Below are 18,962 nucleotides of genomic sequence, written 5' to 3'. Positions count from 1 at the left end.
TTCTTCCCAACCCTCCCTGTAGAAAGCCCTGCCGTGCCCACTGCTTTTGATGCAGTGCCTTCTGGACGTATGTGTGTGTACGGACGTGTAGTGTTCACAGTCATCAGAAGTGGCAAAAACTGGGATGTCCAAGCTCAATTTTCTGAAGTATACTAGCTCAATTCCCTTCTCCTCTTTACTCATCCAAAAGGGGAGCCCATCAGTGGTGGAGGCCAGTGGGCTTCCCCAGCCCTGGCAGGACAAAGCACTGAGAACAGGAGATGGCATCTGAGCTGTTAAAGGACAGTTTGTGGCTCTGCCAGTTGTGGCTTTTAATAACAAAAAAGAGAGAAACATGTTGATTTCATTCACGGTTTTATACATGCTTTAAAAAAACTCAGTATCACTTTTACAAAATGTTAACCCAGGAAGCACATCTTGCTACTAAAAATCTCTCGATATAAAAGGCAGCGTTTTAAAAAGTAAAATGCAATATAAAACAGTATAATGGGAAACATGCATATGTAGAAGGGATCAAAACCACCCTGCCCTTCTCAGTACCTAGGAAAAAGCTCTCTCCAGATCAACCCATCGCCCCGGTTTTCGTCCAGCCACTTCCCACAGGGAAATATGGTGGTCACGCCGGTCGCCGAGTTGGTGATCTCCACACGCTCCACCAGCCAGCCTGGAGCAAGGCCGCTGTTGTCATGCTCAATCCGGACTTTTTTCAGCTCTCCCATGTCCAACGTTTCCAGGTAAAACCTGTTGGTTTTGCCCCGCTCAAAGAGGTTCCTGAACTTCTGCTTCAGTGCCCGCTTTCCCGAATCCCCGTTCAACCCGAAGATGGTGATGAACACGTTGGCGTCGGTCCCCGCACCTTTTTCGAAGCCTGTGACCACGATGGTCTCGTATTTGACTGGCACCAAGCTCCGGGCTTTGCTGGCAAAGCTCTCGGTGACCTTGGCACACTCGAAGACTTTGTAGTCCCGTCTCTTGTAGCGCAGAGGGATTTTCACGTTGCACCTGAAAAAGTATCTACCAAAACAAAGTCAGCAGGATGTTGCATGGTATGAATGGCCACTTTATTGGGACGCTAAATTCCTCAATATTGATGCTGTTTCAGCACTTTCGCAAATATGTGCTAGTACTAGAGCTTCTTTCTAGAAAGACAGCTGTGACTGAACATGGCAACTGCAACTGGAAAATCCAGTGTCTCCCCAGACAACCACAGACATCCCGCACATGCCGGGGTTGGTGTGGGGCACCTGTCACCTCTTTTGGCCGGGCAATGGTACATCTACGCGCAGACACACTGAGGCAGGATGAGCAATTTGGAGACCTTATTGCACCTTTACGCACTTAAAAGGGGCCTGTGAGAAAGATGGGGACAGACTTTTGAGCAGGGCCTGTTGTGATAGGACAAGGGGTGATGGTTTTAAACTACAGGAGGGAGATTCAGGCTGGACATGAGGAAGGAATTGTTGGCCCTGAGGGTGGTGAGAGCCTGTCCCAGGTTGGCCAGAGAGGTGGTGGCTGAACCATCCCTGGAGACATCCCAGGCCAGGCTGGACGGGGCTCTGAGCAACCTGAGCTGGTGCAGATGTCCCTGCTCGTGGCAGGGGGGACACTGGGGGAGCCGGGAAGGTCCCTTCAACCCAAACTGTTCTATGATCAGCCCTGCAGCTAGTGCAGCCCAGTGCTGCCGAGTTTAACTGGTCTGAGACCAGAATCTCATCCGTGCAGCTGTTCCTGGAAGGAGCTCAGCAATTATTCTCCCTTTTCGGGTATGGTGAAGGTTGGGCTAGGAACTAGGAAAAAGGCAATGGGAAAGATGGGAAGAGGAGGTATACATCCCCCGTTTCTCCATCTAGATCACCCAACGCATAGCTGGCAAGGAAAAAAAAAATCATCGAGCACGGAAGTGACAGGTACCAGATGCTGAAAGCCCTTGGGTCTGCAGTGCTGCCTCCGGCGATGCGCAGGGAGCACACAGCACATCCATAAATTACCGCGTACCTGGCAGCCAGCCAGAGGCTGGAGCACTCTGCTTTTAATGATGTATTTCATTTCCAGTGATGCAGATCATTTCCAAATGAGTTTCCCCCAGCTCCTCCCTGCCCCATCCCCCTTTGCCAAACTGCAGCAGCTTTTCCTGGAGGGAGCGTGGCTGGATTGCAGCGCGTGTGTGTAAAACAAACACCTGGAGGAAGGGTTACAGCAACCGCAGCAGTACTGCGCCTCTTAAGCACTTCCAACACTTCTGACATTTTCCACAGCCAAAGCAATGCACTCATTTCTCTGGAAAGAAGCCTTGTAAACGAGAAATTCTGTTGGGAGCAAAATTTTAGGCTGAGAGACAGAAAAACTGCATGGGAGTGGGGTGGAGGGGTTGCCTGATGCTGCAGTTTTATTTCTTGGGCTATGTAATATCTCATGGTCTGGAGCTATGGTAGAGCATGCCAGTCTTTGCGAGCTTCTGAATACAGCCCTTTTGCATATTAAAATCTACCATTAAAAGGCAAAAATCCCAGTATAATTCAAAGCTATTGCTTCAGCAATCTCATAACTCTTTTAATCTGGCCTTTGGCTTGACCGAGTGGGTTTTCTGCGGGTGCCTGGGGTCTGGAATACCTGAAGTAAGAGCTTCCTCTCATGGTGAGATCTGCTCTGGTTGATGGTTTGCAGTGCAAACACGTCTGTGAGATGCTGCGTCTGCAGAGCCGGAGCCCTTGTCCAGTGCCATGAGAGGCTGCAGGCTTTACTGGCATCTCATGGCCACCCTCCTTAATTTCATACAACTTTAAAAACCATAGGGCTTTATGAGATCTCTGGCCCCTTCAAAAGACACTGCTTCAGCAGTTTCAGCATGCTCCCGATGAGTTTGGTGCAAGGATTTGATTGCACAGCTTGACTTTAAGGGTTCCAGGTTTTTCCCACCAGGAAAAAAGAACATGTTTTAGTATGTAATTGACTCAGTTTTCATTCAGCAAATATTATTGTGGCTCTTCTGCTGGCTGATTAATTTCCTAGGAGAGACTCTTAGCTTCTAAAAAAAAAAACCACTTCAAGGATTTCTTCTTAAACACTCAATTGTCTCAGCTGGAACAAACTCCTCGTAGTTAAATTCTTTAGCAGCAATGGAAATATCACGGAGAAGAAAAAAAAATCCACAATTAACACTGTAGGTATTTTCTCTGAAGAGGAGTTTCTTCTGCAAATGGACCATCTTCAGCTCTTGCATAGTCCCTGTGCTACCTGCTCCTTGAGTTGCAAACATTGTCCCTTCCAAAGACAGGACTCAGATCAAAGCCTGTAGGACCTGACATGCTCAAGGCTCTCCAGACATGGTCATTTTTTGACTATGATAGATTTCAGTCATAGTCAAAACAGAGTAGAAGAGCAGTTCTGATTTGGTACATCACTGCAACTTTTCCAGTGGGCCTTTTGGACCATCCCAGAAGGATCTCATGTCCAAACTGCTCTGAATTGGAGGTTCCGGATTTGTCTTACTCTTAACTTTTTTCTAGGAGCTGTTTTTACTAGACTTGCCTAAAGGCCAGTCTGTGCAGAGCATCTTGCAAACCCCTTAAATTTCAGTCAGTATTCTCCACTGAGACTTTAATTTTTCATAGCTACGAGATTCACTCAAGCCAACTTATTTATAAATATATCTACCCGCGCAAACACCCGCTCTAACAACTCAGAGACTGCACAGGCAAGTCAGGCAGGGACATTGTGTATCCAAGACAGCAAACAGCTTGCCCTTATCTTTTAGAAGGGTATTAATACTAGGTAAGACTTTCCACTATTCCTTAAGTCTGAAATGCTCCAGGAGGACACATGCAGATCTGCTCAGCATCCACCTGCCCTCCTGGAGCAGTTCCTCGCAGACAAGAAGACACTCACTTGTTGCAAAGCTCCATCTCTGTTACGACAATCTCCTGAACATGCCAGAAGACATCAGCTTTTGCAGATGACTTCTTTCCATCTTTTGGGCAGTGACCAACACAGATGGCTGCAATATCACCAACGTTCTTTGAAGAAAACTGGAATGTGTCTGTTGCTCCCCTACAAGAAACAAAGAACAGTTTCCGATAGGATCTTGAAGGCTGGCAGTGACTTGTCTCATATGAACATTAAGTAACATGCATATGGCTATGGAGGATAGAAGATAAGCCTTAATTTTAAGTCATTTGATTTAACCTACAATCATACAACAGAAAGTATAATTTCCATATTTAAATTTAGTATTTTCTCTGATTAGGGCTGACACTTTAAATTGTTGCCACTAGGACTTTCCAGGATAAACTTGAGCTGTTCCACATACAAAATCAATTTGCCTCATTATAGATAAAGCTAAAGAATGACTAATTTCCCCTTCAGCACTTATTCATTCATTCTTAACAGATACTGTATCTGTTACACATCTACGCACCATAGCTGTTTTAAATTTGCTGATTCAGCCACCCTTCCTGAAGCTCAGCTTGAAAACAGTTTAGAGAAACAACAGGTCTCTGTCAAACCCTTGACTGGCTCCCTGTCATGTCTCTTGCATTTCTATTAGCTTTATCTTCTTGGACTGGTCCTTATTCCAACCTTCCTCCAAGGATGGACTGTGAATAATGATTTGGAGAGTGCTGTCTTTAATTCTGCTGTAGACACCACCAGCTGAAGGTTGGGAAGATGCTCCTCCTGATCTTTCATGTTTCACATGAAATCTCACCTGTCCACACCAGAGCCCACACCAGGTGTGATTTCACTGTCCTTCACAAAGCCACAAGAGAAACCTTTCCTCCCTACAAAGCAACTGAACATCATCAACATAGAATCATAGAATTGTTTGGGTTGGAAAAGACCTCTAAGGTCATCAAGTCCAACCAATAACCCGACACTGCCAAGTCCACGTCTAAACCATGTCCCTAAGTGCCTCATCTCTGTGTCTGTTCAATCCCTGCAGGGATGGTGACTCCAGCACTGCCCTGGGCAGCCTGTTCCAATGCCCCACAGCCCTTTGGGGAAGAAATTGTTCCCCAGATCCAACCTCAACCTCCCCTGGCGCAACTTGAGGCCGTTTCTTTGTGTCCCTGTCTCCCCTCAGCTCCTGTTCTCCAGCTGAACCCCCAGCTCCCTCAGCCGCTCCCATCACACTTGTGCTCCAGCCCCTTCCCCAGCTCCGTTCCCTCCTCTCAACTCACTCCAGGACTGTGGCTCTGTGGCTTTGAAGGGGTTCCTGTCTCCTAAGGGCATGCTGTGTCCTTAAAGTAGAAAACCCATCTCACATCTGGAGGACTTTGGTCTCGCAAGGGAGAAGGCATCTGCCCCACGTTACATAGATGCGCCTCCAGCTCTGCACAAGAGGCTGATGTTTGGCTTTCCTCACGTGACAGTGAACTTTCAGTCTTACCCCCCAAATTTGTCTGGAGAGTCAAATCTGAGCAGCTCTGACAACATTTAGCCTCCAACTATTTTTACTTTCTCTCTGATTCCTGCTGCCAGTGAGATGCTGCAAAAGGAACTAAAACCACCTCCAGCTTCCTTCTGCTCTTCCCAGCTCAAAAACACAGCTCGCCAGAAGCCCATTTCTATGTGCTAATACAAAAGGACACACACACACACACATGCATCATCTACGTTTATTTTTACCACATGCCTTTTTCTTTTCGTTTTTAAACCTGCTCTGTGTCTGCCCATACGAAACTCCTTTTATATCTTCCTGTTACTGCAGGTGAGAAGCCATTTCAGCTTTTTGGAAGGGGGATGAGAATCAGCATGACACAAACACAAACACAACACAACCATCCTGGAGAAGAGGTGGCATTTGTGCAAGACACACAGCTGGTGGGGAGTTCATCTAGCCCACCACGCAGTCCCACTACCTTTCAAATCTCCTTTTCTTGGAGGAGTTTTCCATAAGGAATTCTTTCGAGCGGCCCAGCTTTCCTTCTAAAATGATCCAGATGTTTTCCTTGGTTTCTGCATCCTCTCTGTCGCTTGTTACTGTGACAATCTCATAGGCTTTAAAGCATAATTAACACTCACGTTAAACAGAGAAGGAAGAGCAGATGGCCAGAAAAATCTCTTCGTTTGGCTGTCACTTTGCTTAAAAACTCTCTTCCTAATATTTATCACAGCACACAAGAAAGCATTTACAAAATAAGGATGGAATCACACTGAAATTTGTATGACTTTTAACTTCTACATATTTTGGATTTCATGCAGGAGTAGAGTACACTAAAAATGTGAGTACTGCTAGATCAGCTAGCAATAACAGACAAAGCTGCTCTTGAACAAGCTGTGTCCAACTTCCTGCTGTGCTAAGCATTCCCTTTTTAACACGGTCCAAATCCTACATTTTTTATTCCACCGTTCCTAACAGGGACAGTGACAGTACCCAGGTACCCAACAGGACATGCTCAGATGCCATGGTGGCATGTAAGTACCCAAAATGGAAAACACAAGGCTGGTTTGTTTTAGTTTTTGTTGGGGTTTTTTTGTTGTTGTTGTGGGGTGGTTTTGGTTTTTTTGTTGTTGTTGTTGTTTTTCTTCAGGGGCAGAGTGAAATCACACTGGTGTAATGTGATTATTGACTCCCCAGGACTCTCCTGATGAAGAGCATCGCAGTGCAGGAGTTCTTGAGATGCGCTTTGCATATCATCAGTGCAGTTAAATAACTCTTGCTCACCAACTCGTTCACCACATTAGACACTAGTATAATTACCCTGAACTCAGTGGAGTTACCCAGAGCAGATCCAGGGTTATGGGGTGTTAAGCTCAGCCATCATGCTCAGCTGGGATACTTGAGTTCATAGCCCAGAACATGTTCAGAAGGAAGCTGGAGCAATGTTACTTACAAAGCTTTAAGGACTGAACTTATTTTCCACCTCAAAAGACTCAAGCCCATTATTTCTAATGAGACGTGTGTTCTTATGTCTAACTGCTGGACTGAACTACAGCAGATGGGCCCCTCTCAAGCTACAACCCCGAATGAGATCTTTTTCTTCCTCATAAATACTGATTTGTTTCTTTCTTATCACAGCGTTCCACATTTGAACTAAAGAGTAATTTAAGTAATTCAAACCTTAAAGCCTGCAAATACAAATGCTTATTGCATGGGAACCCTCAGTGGAGCAGCTTGCAGGAGATGTGGCCCTACGGCCTCTGAGGTCCCTCAGCAAATGCCACAAGCCAACTCCAAACTTACCAGTCCGTTCCTTCAGCTCCAGGATGTCATTGTTGGCACAAGCCAGTTCCCTTATGAGCTGCCCATCATCTTCACCTTTAGCCAGCCAACGATCACACTGGAAACGAAACGTCTTGTCCATGGCAGAGTCTTTCACGTCAATGTATTCCAAGTGCCAACCTGGTGCGATTCCTAGTAAAACAAGAAAGTAAAGAAGATTTGGATATTTTCACGTATCTTGGGTAAGAAGGTGATATGCTTCTCCTTGGGAGCACCCTACCGGTACTAGAAATGGTGTATAGCTGCTTCAAATAATGTCACCAGTGCACACGACATTGTTCTGATACAAAAAGCAATGGCAATCTGCTCAAGACCACAATCTGATCCCCCTTCTAAGGTCTGGCCATGCTTTTGAGGGAGTTGCTGGCTTTTGATCAGATGTAAGGGTGTTGGAGCATGGCCCTGGATAAGCTGGATTTCAAGATCCCTGGGCAAGGGCTCATGTCTTGTCCTTGACCAGCACTTTGCGTGAGATGGGGCTTCTGCAACACCAGTAGCAGCAGCAATGAACAGAGAGATCTGGGGTCAGTGTGCCCCCATCAACATACCAACACAGAGACCGTCCCAGCAAAAACGCCACCGAGGCTTAGGGACAACAAACCCTGACAAAGCCGCAGGGAAACCAGGGCCCTCCAGAACTGTGTGCCAGAGCCAGAAGCACGAAATCTCCTTGAAATGAGAGGGTTTGTGGGCAAAGTTAATCAAGCAGCTTTTGTCAAAGAAATCTCTGCTGATTCTTCCTTCCTTTTTAAAGAAAAATTGAAGCCTGAAAGCCAGAAGAAAGATACAAGTTCCTGTTCCACCTAAACCCTGCCCTTCCACAATGCATGTCCATAGTTACTAAAAGAAGACATACCAGTGTGTGTGTGTGATTTGCAGGAGTCTCTTCGTGTCTTGAGAGTGCTAGCTGGTCACAAGCTGTAGGGTTTTAGTGTCTTTCTCTGTCGCCCCCAAACCCTTCATGTTTGGCTTTGAAGGTCAGGAGGTAGATTACGACTTACTCCTTTGACCCTGCCAGCTAGGACATGCAAGGAAATTACCCATACTATCCTGATCTTGCCAAACAACCAGGGTAAAATCACTAATGCTGTCACTGGGATATGAATGTAGGATAGACTAAAGTGAAGGATTCTGCAGCAGAGACCTCCAAATCACCAAATCACTTAACTTTTGCCTTGGGGCCTTCTGAAGAGTCATAGCCCCATTTTAGTTTTCTACTTCCTTTTTTTTTTTAATGGAAAAAACAACTTGAAAATGAAGAAAAGGGTGTTTGGTAACATTTTTCTGATTTGTTGAAATAGAACACCTTGTTTAGCCTGGGGGAATGGGAGGTTCTGACAGTTCTACTTACAAGTCCTATTATTGGTCCGACAGAGAAAGGTTATGTTCATGATGAGAGAACTCTGCTGACTTATTTACATCCCAGAAACATTAAACAGCTCTCGCTCTTCAAAGAACTCACTGCCATGTGCCTACTTCCTTAGTTCACAACTATTAATCTTTAGCCCTGAAAAGAAAATGATGGCACCTTTTTGAGTTATATACCAAGTCATCCTGCTCCTGTGGAGTGTGATCCCTCCATACCATGTATTAGCAGTTCTCTGTCAGCCTCAGAACCATTCCTGTTTTGTACTTTCACTTCTGAACCTTCCTCAAGCTAGGGAATCACTTCCTATGAAGCACAGAGCTCTACAAAAGACACCACTTGCCCCTTAAATTTAGGGAGCACAGAACTACAGAATCATCATGGCTGGAAGGGACCTCTGGAGAATGTTTAGTCCAACCCACTGCTTAGAGCAAGGTCAGGTAAAGCAGGTCAGGTTTTATATATCTCTAAGGATGGAGACTCCACAACCTCTCTGGGTCACCTGCTCCAGCATTTGATTACCCGTGCAGAGAAAAGAGCTTTTCTCTTATGTTTAAATTGGAATTTCCCGAATTTCAATTTGCGCATGTTGCCTCTTGGCCTGTCACTGGGCACTGCAGAGAGGAGTCTTGTTCCATCTTCTTTACTCATCCCCAAGCCTCATCTTCCCCAGGCTGAACAATTCCAGCTCTCTCAACATCTGCTCATAGAATGGAGGCTACAATTCTTTAATCACCTTGGTGGCCCTTCACTGGACTCTCTCCAGTATGTCCACATCTCTCTTGCACTGGGAGGAAGATTCCATGTGCCAATGACAAGACCTGGAGCTGGATGCACCACCCAAACATGCCAGACCTCCTCCAGGCTCCAGCAGCAGAACAAGGGTGTGAAGGGGTTTTGGGGGGTGAACTGGTACATGATACCCTCGCAGATCCTCAACCGTTTTATGCCTCTGGGCAGAACTCATTACATTCCCAAGAGCTCCCACCATGCTCCAAATGGAACAACTTGCTCTTTGGGGCTGTTTGGAAATTTATTGTAAACATGTTGGCAGTGTCAGCTCCTAATATTTTTGGCAGGTTTCTTTCCATTTCAGTTCAGTGAATGTCTTCACAGCATATTCAGGAGGCTGGTCTGCTTTCATCAGAACTTTAGTTAAAACAGTACAGGATGAAAGAAGGAAAACATCCCATCCTTCTCCAGCGAGAGACATCAATGACTGCAGACCAGGATAGAATAAACTGGTGAATTTAACCCTCTTGCCATCAGTGAACAGCACGATTAGTACAGGATCGGTGCTAAGCAGTGTTATCAGGAGAGAGACTGAATGAGCTGCACATACTATTCTATGATTCTATGGTTTTTCTTTAGCCTGGTCCCCGCAGCTGCTCATCAGGAGAGCTGCAACAAAAACCTGCTTTTTTATCACAGGCAGATACAGGCCAGAACTGACCTTCCTGTAAATGTTGGAGTTGAGGGCAAAACAAGCACAAAGTGCAGCTTTTCCTGGTGTTCCCTGGAAAAGATTAATTTATCAGTTCTGGACTATTTAAAGAGCAAGCTCTGGACTCTGTCAGGGGATTGACGCTGAAAAGAAAATACAAACAGGGTGTCCCTTATGGCACAAGGCTATCTCGAATCAAGGAGCTGGCTGGTCACTCTCAGAAAAATGGTGTTACTGCCTCAAAGCATCCTCCTGTTTACTTTAAATTAAAAAAAAAAAAAACAAAACACTTCAGTCTCACAAGAATTAGTCCTTCCTTTTTCCTATTTTCCTTCCTGATGGTTAGAAAGTTAAAATAGATTACGAGACGAGTAAGCTGGGGGAGTATCCTATATTGTCTTTCATTTCTCAAGAGAAATAATTCACCCAGGTGAATGCTGTACTGGCTACGTCCAGAACAGCACCTCTTCCCACCTTGTCCATAGCCCCAGGTCCCAGGAGTGGTGTCACATAAAGGGTTTCACTACCTCAGCATTAAACCCCATTTAAAAGCTGATCTGGAAATGGGAGTATGGATTCAGGGTTGAAGAAATTATTCTGCTTTACCAGAAAAATAATTGGTTTTCGTTTGTTTCAGACTGAGAAAAGATACGTTTATGTTCCTTTTTTATTAATCTAGAAAAAAACACAAAGTCCAGTTATGCACAGAATCTAAATGTGAGACTTTCCCTCTGGTGAGCTGGCTCTGCATGCTGGGAGGCACATCAGTGAAAGGAGAAGAAACTGTGTTTGCAGAATGACTTTTCAGGTCATGAAATCCTGGTTTCAGGATATTAGCCTGTTTCCACCTTCTGTTTCTGTGCGGCTTTTGCAGAGAAATGGGCTCAGAGATATTACAGCACCTAAGAAACCACAGGAAAGGAAACTGCATCCCACATGGATGTAACCCCAGAGGCATCAAATCTGCAGCACAAGCTGGTTTATGGAGTGGACATCAGTGAAAGAAGGAAGAAGAGGAACCGGAAAAGTGGTGTGGACATAGCAGAGAAGAAGGACTTTCCTGGATCCTGGCCACTGCTCACACAGCCTGGCCATGCAGGAGAAACTGGAGGATTTCTGCAGGGATGGCTAACCAGCCTTTTCCCTGGTTACTCTTGGATGGTGGATCTCAATCCACCATGAAAGACACAGATGCTCCATCACTTTCAGAAGAGCCAGAGCAGATCTGCTTGTGTCCATTTGGCACCTTGACCAACATTACCAAGAGGACAAAGGCTCAGGCACAAATCAAGTGCATTAATGCCTTGGAGGGCATGGTGGGCTTTTCTGTGGTGACCCCAGCACAAACCAGCACCACTACATTTGTCTCTGTTGTTGCTTTGGGGCAGAAATAGCCCATATCTGAGCAGCCCCTGCTTGATTATGCAGGTCTTGGTCTTTAAAATGGTTTGGCCACCACTGTGCCTTTGTGGAAGATCCCCTGTCACCAGAACAAGTGTTCAATGTTTGTAACAAAAGGTACTTGACTCCAGGCCTGTTTTGCTGTCATTGAAATCCTCAGCAGCAAATCTGCCCTAATAAAATCCATGGCTGTGCCACCTAGGCTCCTTAACGGTCCGCAGCTGGAAGTGACATTTTCAATAGCGTGCAAAACATTTCAAATGTAATTAGAGGAGGAGAAGAGCTTTGGGGAAAACAGAATCACTTTGCTTGCTTGACTCTGGCAGTTGTATAATTTAATGTCATGTAGGGAAATGTATTCTCTTCCCCAAGCGTCCTTATCAAAAAGAGCAGTTATTTGTCCCATTTATCCTCCTTTCCAAAAGGGCCCAAGCTGACAACTGGGTGATGTTGGGCAAGGACCTTCTGTGTGCATATGCAAGGTCTTCACAGGACCGTCTTGCCTTTTTCCCAGGAGATGCTAAATGTCTGTGCCTTTCCTTGTTGGACAGACTCTTGCAGTTATCAGTGCAATCGAGTTTGACTTTAGAAGTAGCAGGTTTAACATAGATAACAAAGCTATCACTCCATTTAACTAAAACCCCAACTTGCAGCACCAGAATTTTCCTTTGCCCCTCTTGGGAACAGCCACCACTTGCCCCAGTCTATATTCACCCCTAAAATATTAAGCTATTCTGACACATGCAGAAACATGGGAGCATGGGAGAAGAAGAGTGAGAACGTAGTCCGGAGAGTTCACCACTCACTAGGCACCTTGTCCCTGACCTTGCTTTAGTGAATATTAACTATTCCTTGCAAAGTGAGAGCTGGTGGGATCAAATCTGGGCTGGCAGAACCGCATCCAGGCTTGGATGCACACGCCCATGGAATTTAAACTGTCTCCACTCTTTGCAGTCATATTAATCAACTTTCCTCTCTACTCCTTGCCTATCTGTAGCAGATGGTCTTTGGTTTTGTTTTGAAAACCGTTGGTGCCCAGTCAAGGATAATAGTTCTCATTACTAGTGCTCATGTTCCTTTAGGAGTAAAAGAAAAATCCTGCTTGGGACATTGACTGCTCGGGGCCAGTGAAGAATTGCTGCTGCCCAGCCATTCACAACCAGCAGCCAGCACTGCTCAGCCCCATAATCGTACTTTTTTTTCTTTTTACGTTAACTGAAACATAAAGCAATGACCACTGCAAAGACAGTTTATCAGCCTTGCGTCCTCTGACATTATTTATCTCATGCCTGGTTAGATGACTATCCATTCTTAAACCCCACCACATGAGACATCACCTGGAAAGTGGTGGGAGTTTTGGTAGCAGCGTTAGTTCGCTAGAAATAGAGCGTTAATTGTGCAGTGTTAAAATCATAGCGTGTAACTTTGCATCAGTACCTCTCAAAACACTTTAGATAAGGTGAATAATTTTTATCCCTGATTTACATAATTGAAAATGAGGTACAGGGACGTGATTTACGCAAGGTCATTCAGCAAGCCAGTGGTGGAATAAAAATAGATCAGTTTTGTATATCTCTCCTTTAGGATCATGTTAATTCACACCACAACATTTCTCATCAGAGCAGACAGGCAATGCAAAACCTCTCACAACCTTTGACAAAGCAAAAGCTTAACACTTGGGACAGTTTTAGAAAATAGGGCCCCTGCCCTCCCTCCTCTGTTGTCTACACAACTTGTTGAGTCCAGAATTTGACTGAGGTCAAAACCACCCATAAATCACTCTCAGGCAGCCCTCCCTGCCCATCATATCTTACAGATAAACTACTCCTGTGCAAAAGCACTTAACACCTCAGAGTGAATATATAACACTTTCTCAGACTATATTCTTGCAATTGAAGCATATTTTATATTTTATTGAGGCATACTTGGTGCAAAAGCATTCTAAAAGGGTGCGGGATAATTAGTCCCCAGGAAGAGCAAAGGAGGCTTAAAGGAAAAACAAACTTTTACAGAACTGATAATTCTGCAGCTATATCTGGCCTTTTGGGCTCTTTCCTCTCTGTAGTGAAGGGCTCTGCAGCTATAGGAGACTGGGAAGACATGAATGACTGCGCAAGGTCAACACTGAAGTCTTCGCCTTATCTCTGAGTCTGCTGTTTTATTTGCTTACCTGCCTTTTTTTTTCTACTTTATGTCAACTCTGGACTGTGAGGCCTTTTGAGTGGCTTCTGCTTGTGCTCTAATGCCTGTAGCAGATCTTTGTGATAGGCCTGCTGAGCATAAGGAGAAAACTTACCATTGAAGAGAGAGGAAGGTGCATGGCATGTGAGGAGGGCTCTGTGGGTTGGTGCTGGGATCTCCCAAGGAGCTGGAGCTCCAGGGCTGAGTATCAAGAGGACAGACCAGACTCTTTTCAGTGGTGCCCAATGACAGGGTGAGGAGCAATGGGCACAGAGTGAATCACAGGAGGTTCCGTCTGAATATGAGGAGAAACTTCTTTCCTGTGAGGTCACAGAGCCTGGACCAGGCTGCCCAGAGAGGTTGTGGAGTCTCCTTCTCTGCAGACATTCAGACCCACCTGGACACGACCCTGTGTGATCTGCTCTGGTGACCCTGCTTGAGCAGGTGGGTTGGACTGGATGATCTCCAGAGGTCCCTTCAACCCCAACCAGCCTGTGATTCTGTGACTTGGGCAATCTGAAGGACGAGGTGGCCACTACATGGTTTCTGGCATTCTACACAGGTCTGCAGCTTGCATGTCCATTTGTGCCTTGACTATGGTGTTGACTTCAATCGATGCAGAAAGAAGCAGGAGTTGACTTTGTCTTCCTATATATTGAGCCATCAACAAAACAAGGGGGACAATGGGATCTCCTTCCCTTGGGCAGTTTTACACATCTATTTGTCTTCCTCTCCCTTTTTATTTGAAGTAGAAACTACTCAACAAATCTGACCCATGGATCAACAGAGTTTATGAGGCAACAGTCGGGTGCTGAGAAGAAGACATAGAAAAGCCCTACTCACATCTGATAGCTGAGAAAATCCTTACAAAGGGCTAAAACGGCAGACCTCTAGGTTTCTTTTAATAATTTATGGCCTACAAGTGTCCAAAAGGCTTTGAATCCTATCTGTAAATTGCAAAAACGTATCTCTGGAAAACCCACGTGCTGCGAGTTCAAGGCCTGGGCAATTTAAGATCTGATCCAAGATACTGCTTCTTAAAAAGGTCATCCCTTCAAAGAAAGAAAAGGAAAAACAAGGGCATACTAATGCTTTTGAGTTTGGTCCTAATCAAGAAAGGGGAATAAGACACTTTCTCCTTTGGAAGAGCCACCCAAAAGGAGTCATTGGGGCAGTTATGTTATTTAAAACTCAATTAGACAATGTCATAGCAGTTGGTGTAATTGAGAGAAAGGCCCTTTTGAGGCAAAGAAGTAGCTGGGCTGCATAACCTGGTTATTTACTTCTATCTTTGCTCCTATAATAACACAGAGAACTCTAGTTTATCCATAATTAGACTCTTCCTGGCTCCCCTTGTCTGATGGCAACTGAGATAATATAGAATCTGAAATTAAGGACTTTAGAGAAACTGCTTATCAACTGGGTTCAAATTGACTCAGGCAGATGAGGGAGCTAAATCCAGATTTCCCATATTTCCTTGTTGCTAGGAGAGAATGGTAACCAAAAAACAAGGGGAAGAAAAAAAAGCAAAAAAAAAAAAAGCAGCTTTTTCTGGGTAAATAATTCCATTACTGAGATACTGAGAAACTTTAAGCCATTCTTCCAGAATGGTGATTTAATTCTTAAACCGGAGTGAAAAAAATGAGACCTATATTTAGAAAGCCAACATTTCTACAGACCTACAGATACTGATCTTGCATAAATGTAGAAGTAAATGAACTGAGATATGAGAAAATACACAGTTCCTATCTGAGATCAGGAAATGGGGAGCCTGGAAATGATTAAATTTGCTCAGGGAATCTAACTATATTAGGTTGAACATCAGTATCTCCAAGTAAACAGGGGCAAGATGAAAAGACATGGTGCAAAATTTAAAACTAAATTTCATTCACAGCAATCCATTGTTACCAGACTCTCGCTGGTGAGCTCTAAACATCTAAAAGATCAGGAATAAGTTCCTTGAAATTACAGTTGTGAAGTCTCTAAGCTGCCTGTTTTCAAATGAGCACCAATTTCCTCCCTGATCAATTTTACTGAAGTCAGAGGGATTAGAGGGGGGCTTCATTCCTCCTTTATATCTCATACAGTGATGCCACTCAGCAGTTTTTGGTGGGGAAAACAACATTTAAAAGTATTAAAGTGACACCATAAAACCGACATACTTTTCCAGAGCAGGCAAATGAAGTGTTTGCAATTTAAAGACCTTCTGACAGTCTTTGACATTGCAATTACTGCCTCTCCAACTCTGAGCGACCCACTGCAGTTAAATTCCCGTGAAAAGGTGAACAGAATTGGGATGTGAACTGGCAGCAAAGCCACTGCAGCAAAACTTTGTTGATGGAAATGGACGCTCGACTGGACTTCATGGCAAAGTAGCCACCTCGGGCAAGCCATTTAAATGTTTTTTATTCTGAAATGGGGGCAGGTTGTTTGACTTCTTGCTGGGACCAGGTGACGTTTGAAAAACAAAGAAGCCTTGTGATGGTTAGTAGTTCCCTCAACTAGCCCAGAAGCGCTAAAGGCACCTAATCTGAGTCAAACCAAGCTGATGCTGCCATTAAGGCTGATTATTAAGAAAATTAGGACAAGAACTTCACCCATGTTCCAAATATTCAGCACATGAGGAGCAATGGGATAGGCCAGTGTGAAGCTGAGTCTTCTACAGACCACTGGCAAATAACTGTTTAGTCCAAAAAAGAAAAGAAAAAAAACCCCAAACAACTAAGGAAAGAACGATCAACATCTGATGTCTCAAAGTAATGGTAAATACAAGCACATTTTTTTTAATATCCAAAGTCCCCCAAGCATCTGACAAAAAGCATACATGACCCTTGGCCCCTGACCTCACTACTCCTGTCCAAAAAACAGAACCAGGAATGTCTAACCAGTGGCACAGCCAATTTATATAAATTATATAGAAAGTACAGGCCTGTATGCAAAGGATAGCTATAGCCTGGGATCCCAGCAGTAATAAATAGTCTACCCACCCAACAAACTGTCATGCTGCATTGTGTGAAGTTTTAGATAGGATATGCCTTTCACATGACTAATGCAAGAACAATGAAGACAACATATGTTATGATTTAAACTACAGTTGTCCTTCATTCCGGGGGGAAAGATTACATTTTTTTCTGAATAAAACCTGAGCATGTTTTTTGTCCAAGACTTAGGTTTGGTAAAAGCCCTATTAACAGTTATTTATAAATGGAAAACAATCATAAGAGGGAAATAAGGAAAGAGAATACGAGGTTGCAATGTGCATTTATATTCAGAAATATGAAGTATTTTTTCAGGTTCTGGACACGCGTTTTACTATTGTAGCTGACTTGTGGTGGCTGTCTGGGTATGGGCTCTTAGCCCACAGCAAATTCAAACTAATTGAGCCTATTTACTGCTTAGCCTAAGGCTAAACTCTCTTACTTCCCTTTGCCACTAACCAAGAGCATACAGATAGCAATTACCATAGCTCAGCTGCAAGGTGGTAACTCCCCAACCTGTACCAACATCATCAGCCGCACGGAGAAGGTGAACCCTGATCGCTCGTGCAAGAATGAAAAGGCAGAAAAACTGCCTAGATAATCGGATTTCCCTCTCACGCAGCAGCGAGTGGACCCATGGGACTCATTACCCCAGGATGCCGTGGGTGCTAAATGTCTCCTGGGGAGCCTGGACAAGCACTTGAATGAGAAAATTCACTGAAAGTTACTTAGCGGACAAAAATGATATCCAGTTCAGGAGGTGCCCTAAGCTACGCATAGTAAGATGCAGAGGCTTGGGGAAGGATGCTGCTGTTGGAAACAGCTGCTGGGCTCAACAGACCCTCGGTCTGACCCACTTCTCATCTTCCTGCATCCCAGCCTGTTCGTGTGCCTGAGCCCTAAGGACCAGCTCCGATCCAGCGGGTGTATTTCATTCTGTTAGTGCGACCAGCCACTGGGAAGCCACAACGCCTCCTGAGGAAAGCGTTCGCTTTGTAGATATTTTAGCTGGTAATATATTTGAAAATGAATCTGCAAGTCCGTGCTGATTGCTTGCGGCTCTCAGAAGGACGCCCACACCACCCTTGCAGCTGCAGAGGTGCCTGTTTGCTGAGCAAAAACTCCAGTGGGTATTTTGACAGTCTTTTCCATTTCAGGATCCAAACTACATATTCAAGGAATAAGCGTTTCAGCAACTTCTTCCAAGTAACAAGTGATGTGAGCAGAGGAAATGGCCTCAGGTTGCTCCAGGAGAGGTTTAGGTTGGGTATTAGGGAAAATTTCTTCCTGGAAAGGGCTGTTGGGCATTGGAACAGGCTGCCCAGGGCAGTGGTGGAGTCACCATCCCTGCAGGAGTTGAACAGGCGTAGAAATGAGGTTCTCAGGGACATGTGTTAGAGGTGGACTTGGCAATGTTAGGTTAACGGTTGTACTCGATGATCTTAAACATATTTTCCAACCTAAATAATTCTATGATTCCATAATTCTAAAATCAGGTAAAATTGTCTTCCTTACCACATTCATCGTGGCTATACAACATGATGTTACAGAGGTTAAATAACTAAATTGTCCTGTGTTGTGGGACTGATAAATATGAGCCTGAAGGTTGCAGTGGCTGGGAATAAACAACCATTAAGCCAGGTTACGTGAATGTTCATATTTCCCATGTTGCACTGCAGACAGACTCTAAAATAATATCTCTTTTCTGTTTTAATTTTTTTCTTTAAAAAAAAATAGCAATAAAAAGGCAAACTTCCAGTGGGACATTCTGATCCAGAGGCAGCACCTTTTAATAATATTGAATGAGATGCAGCCTTCCCCATCTGCCACAGCTTGGAGAAGTCAAGAAGACTTGTGTGTCCATCCTGACACATAACCCCAACCCAGCCATGAACCAGCTGCCTCGGTACAACCAGGTAATGACTGGGTAGCCCTGCTGCCATTTCTCCAGGATTCCAATAAATACAACTGCCCAAACCGCCGTTCTAATGTTGACCCAGGTGGGCTTATGGAAACCATCAAGCTTCATCATTGGGCTGAAGCAAAGGCCTGACATTAACGAGCGAGTCGTTGCTAACACAAGGTCTTCTCTTTTAGATGAAGGTGGGTTGGGATGAGAAGTCATCACAGTAGTGTGAGTGATGCATTTGTTACAAGATCCTGCCTGATACCTGACTGACACCACAAATGACTATGACAGTGGAACCACGCGCTGTTCTGCTGTTTGTGAAACGAGACAGGGTGTCCAGCAGCAGGAAAATGTCAGAATCCCTCTCAGCAGGGCACTGCATACTCACCGTATGACACAGTGATTTTAATAAAGAGAGACACAGATCTTTATTTCTATCTTCTAAAGCTCACTGTGTTATGCCA

General features: G+C 44.6%; 1 protein-coding gene across 1 annotated transcript in view; it reads right to left on the bottom strand.

The window, feature by feature from the left end:
* Window positions 1-533: 533 nt before the first annotated feature.
* LOXHD1 (lipoxygenase homology PLAT domains 1) overlaps window positions 534-18,962 on the bottom strand; it is a 135,469-nt gene continuing 117,040 nt past the window's right edge. Inside the window, exons 38-41 of the mRNA XM_065655714.1 lie at window positions 7,181-7,351; window positions 5,856-5,994; window positions 3,886-4,047; window positions 534-1,014 (exon numbers count right to left, since the gene is read on the bottom strand). Coding sequence (XP_065511786.1) covers window positions 534-1,014; window positions 3,886-4,047; window positions 5,856-5,994; window positions 7,181-7,351 — 953 coding nt within the window. The remainder of the gene's footprint in view (window positions 1,015-3,885; window positions 4,048-5,855; window positions 5,995-7,180; window positions 7,352-18,962) is intronic.

The sequence above is a fragment of the Caloenas nicobarica genome, chromosome Z (genome assembly GCF_036013445.1).
Source record: "Caloenas nicobarica isolate bCalNic1 chromosome Z, bCalNic1.hap1, whole genome shotgun sequence".
Taxonomy (NCBI): domain Eukaryota; kingdom Metazoa; phylum Chordata; class Aves; order Columbiformes; family Columbidae; genus Caloenas; species Caloenas nicobarica.
The sequence above is the reverse complement of the archived record's forward strand: the minus strand, read 5'-3'. Positions and strand labels throughout refer to the sequence as shown.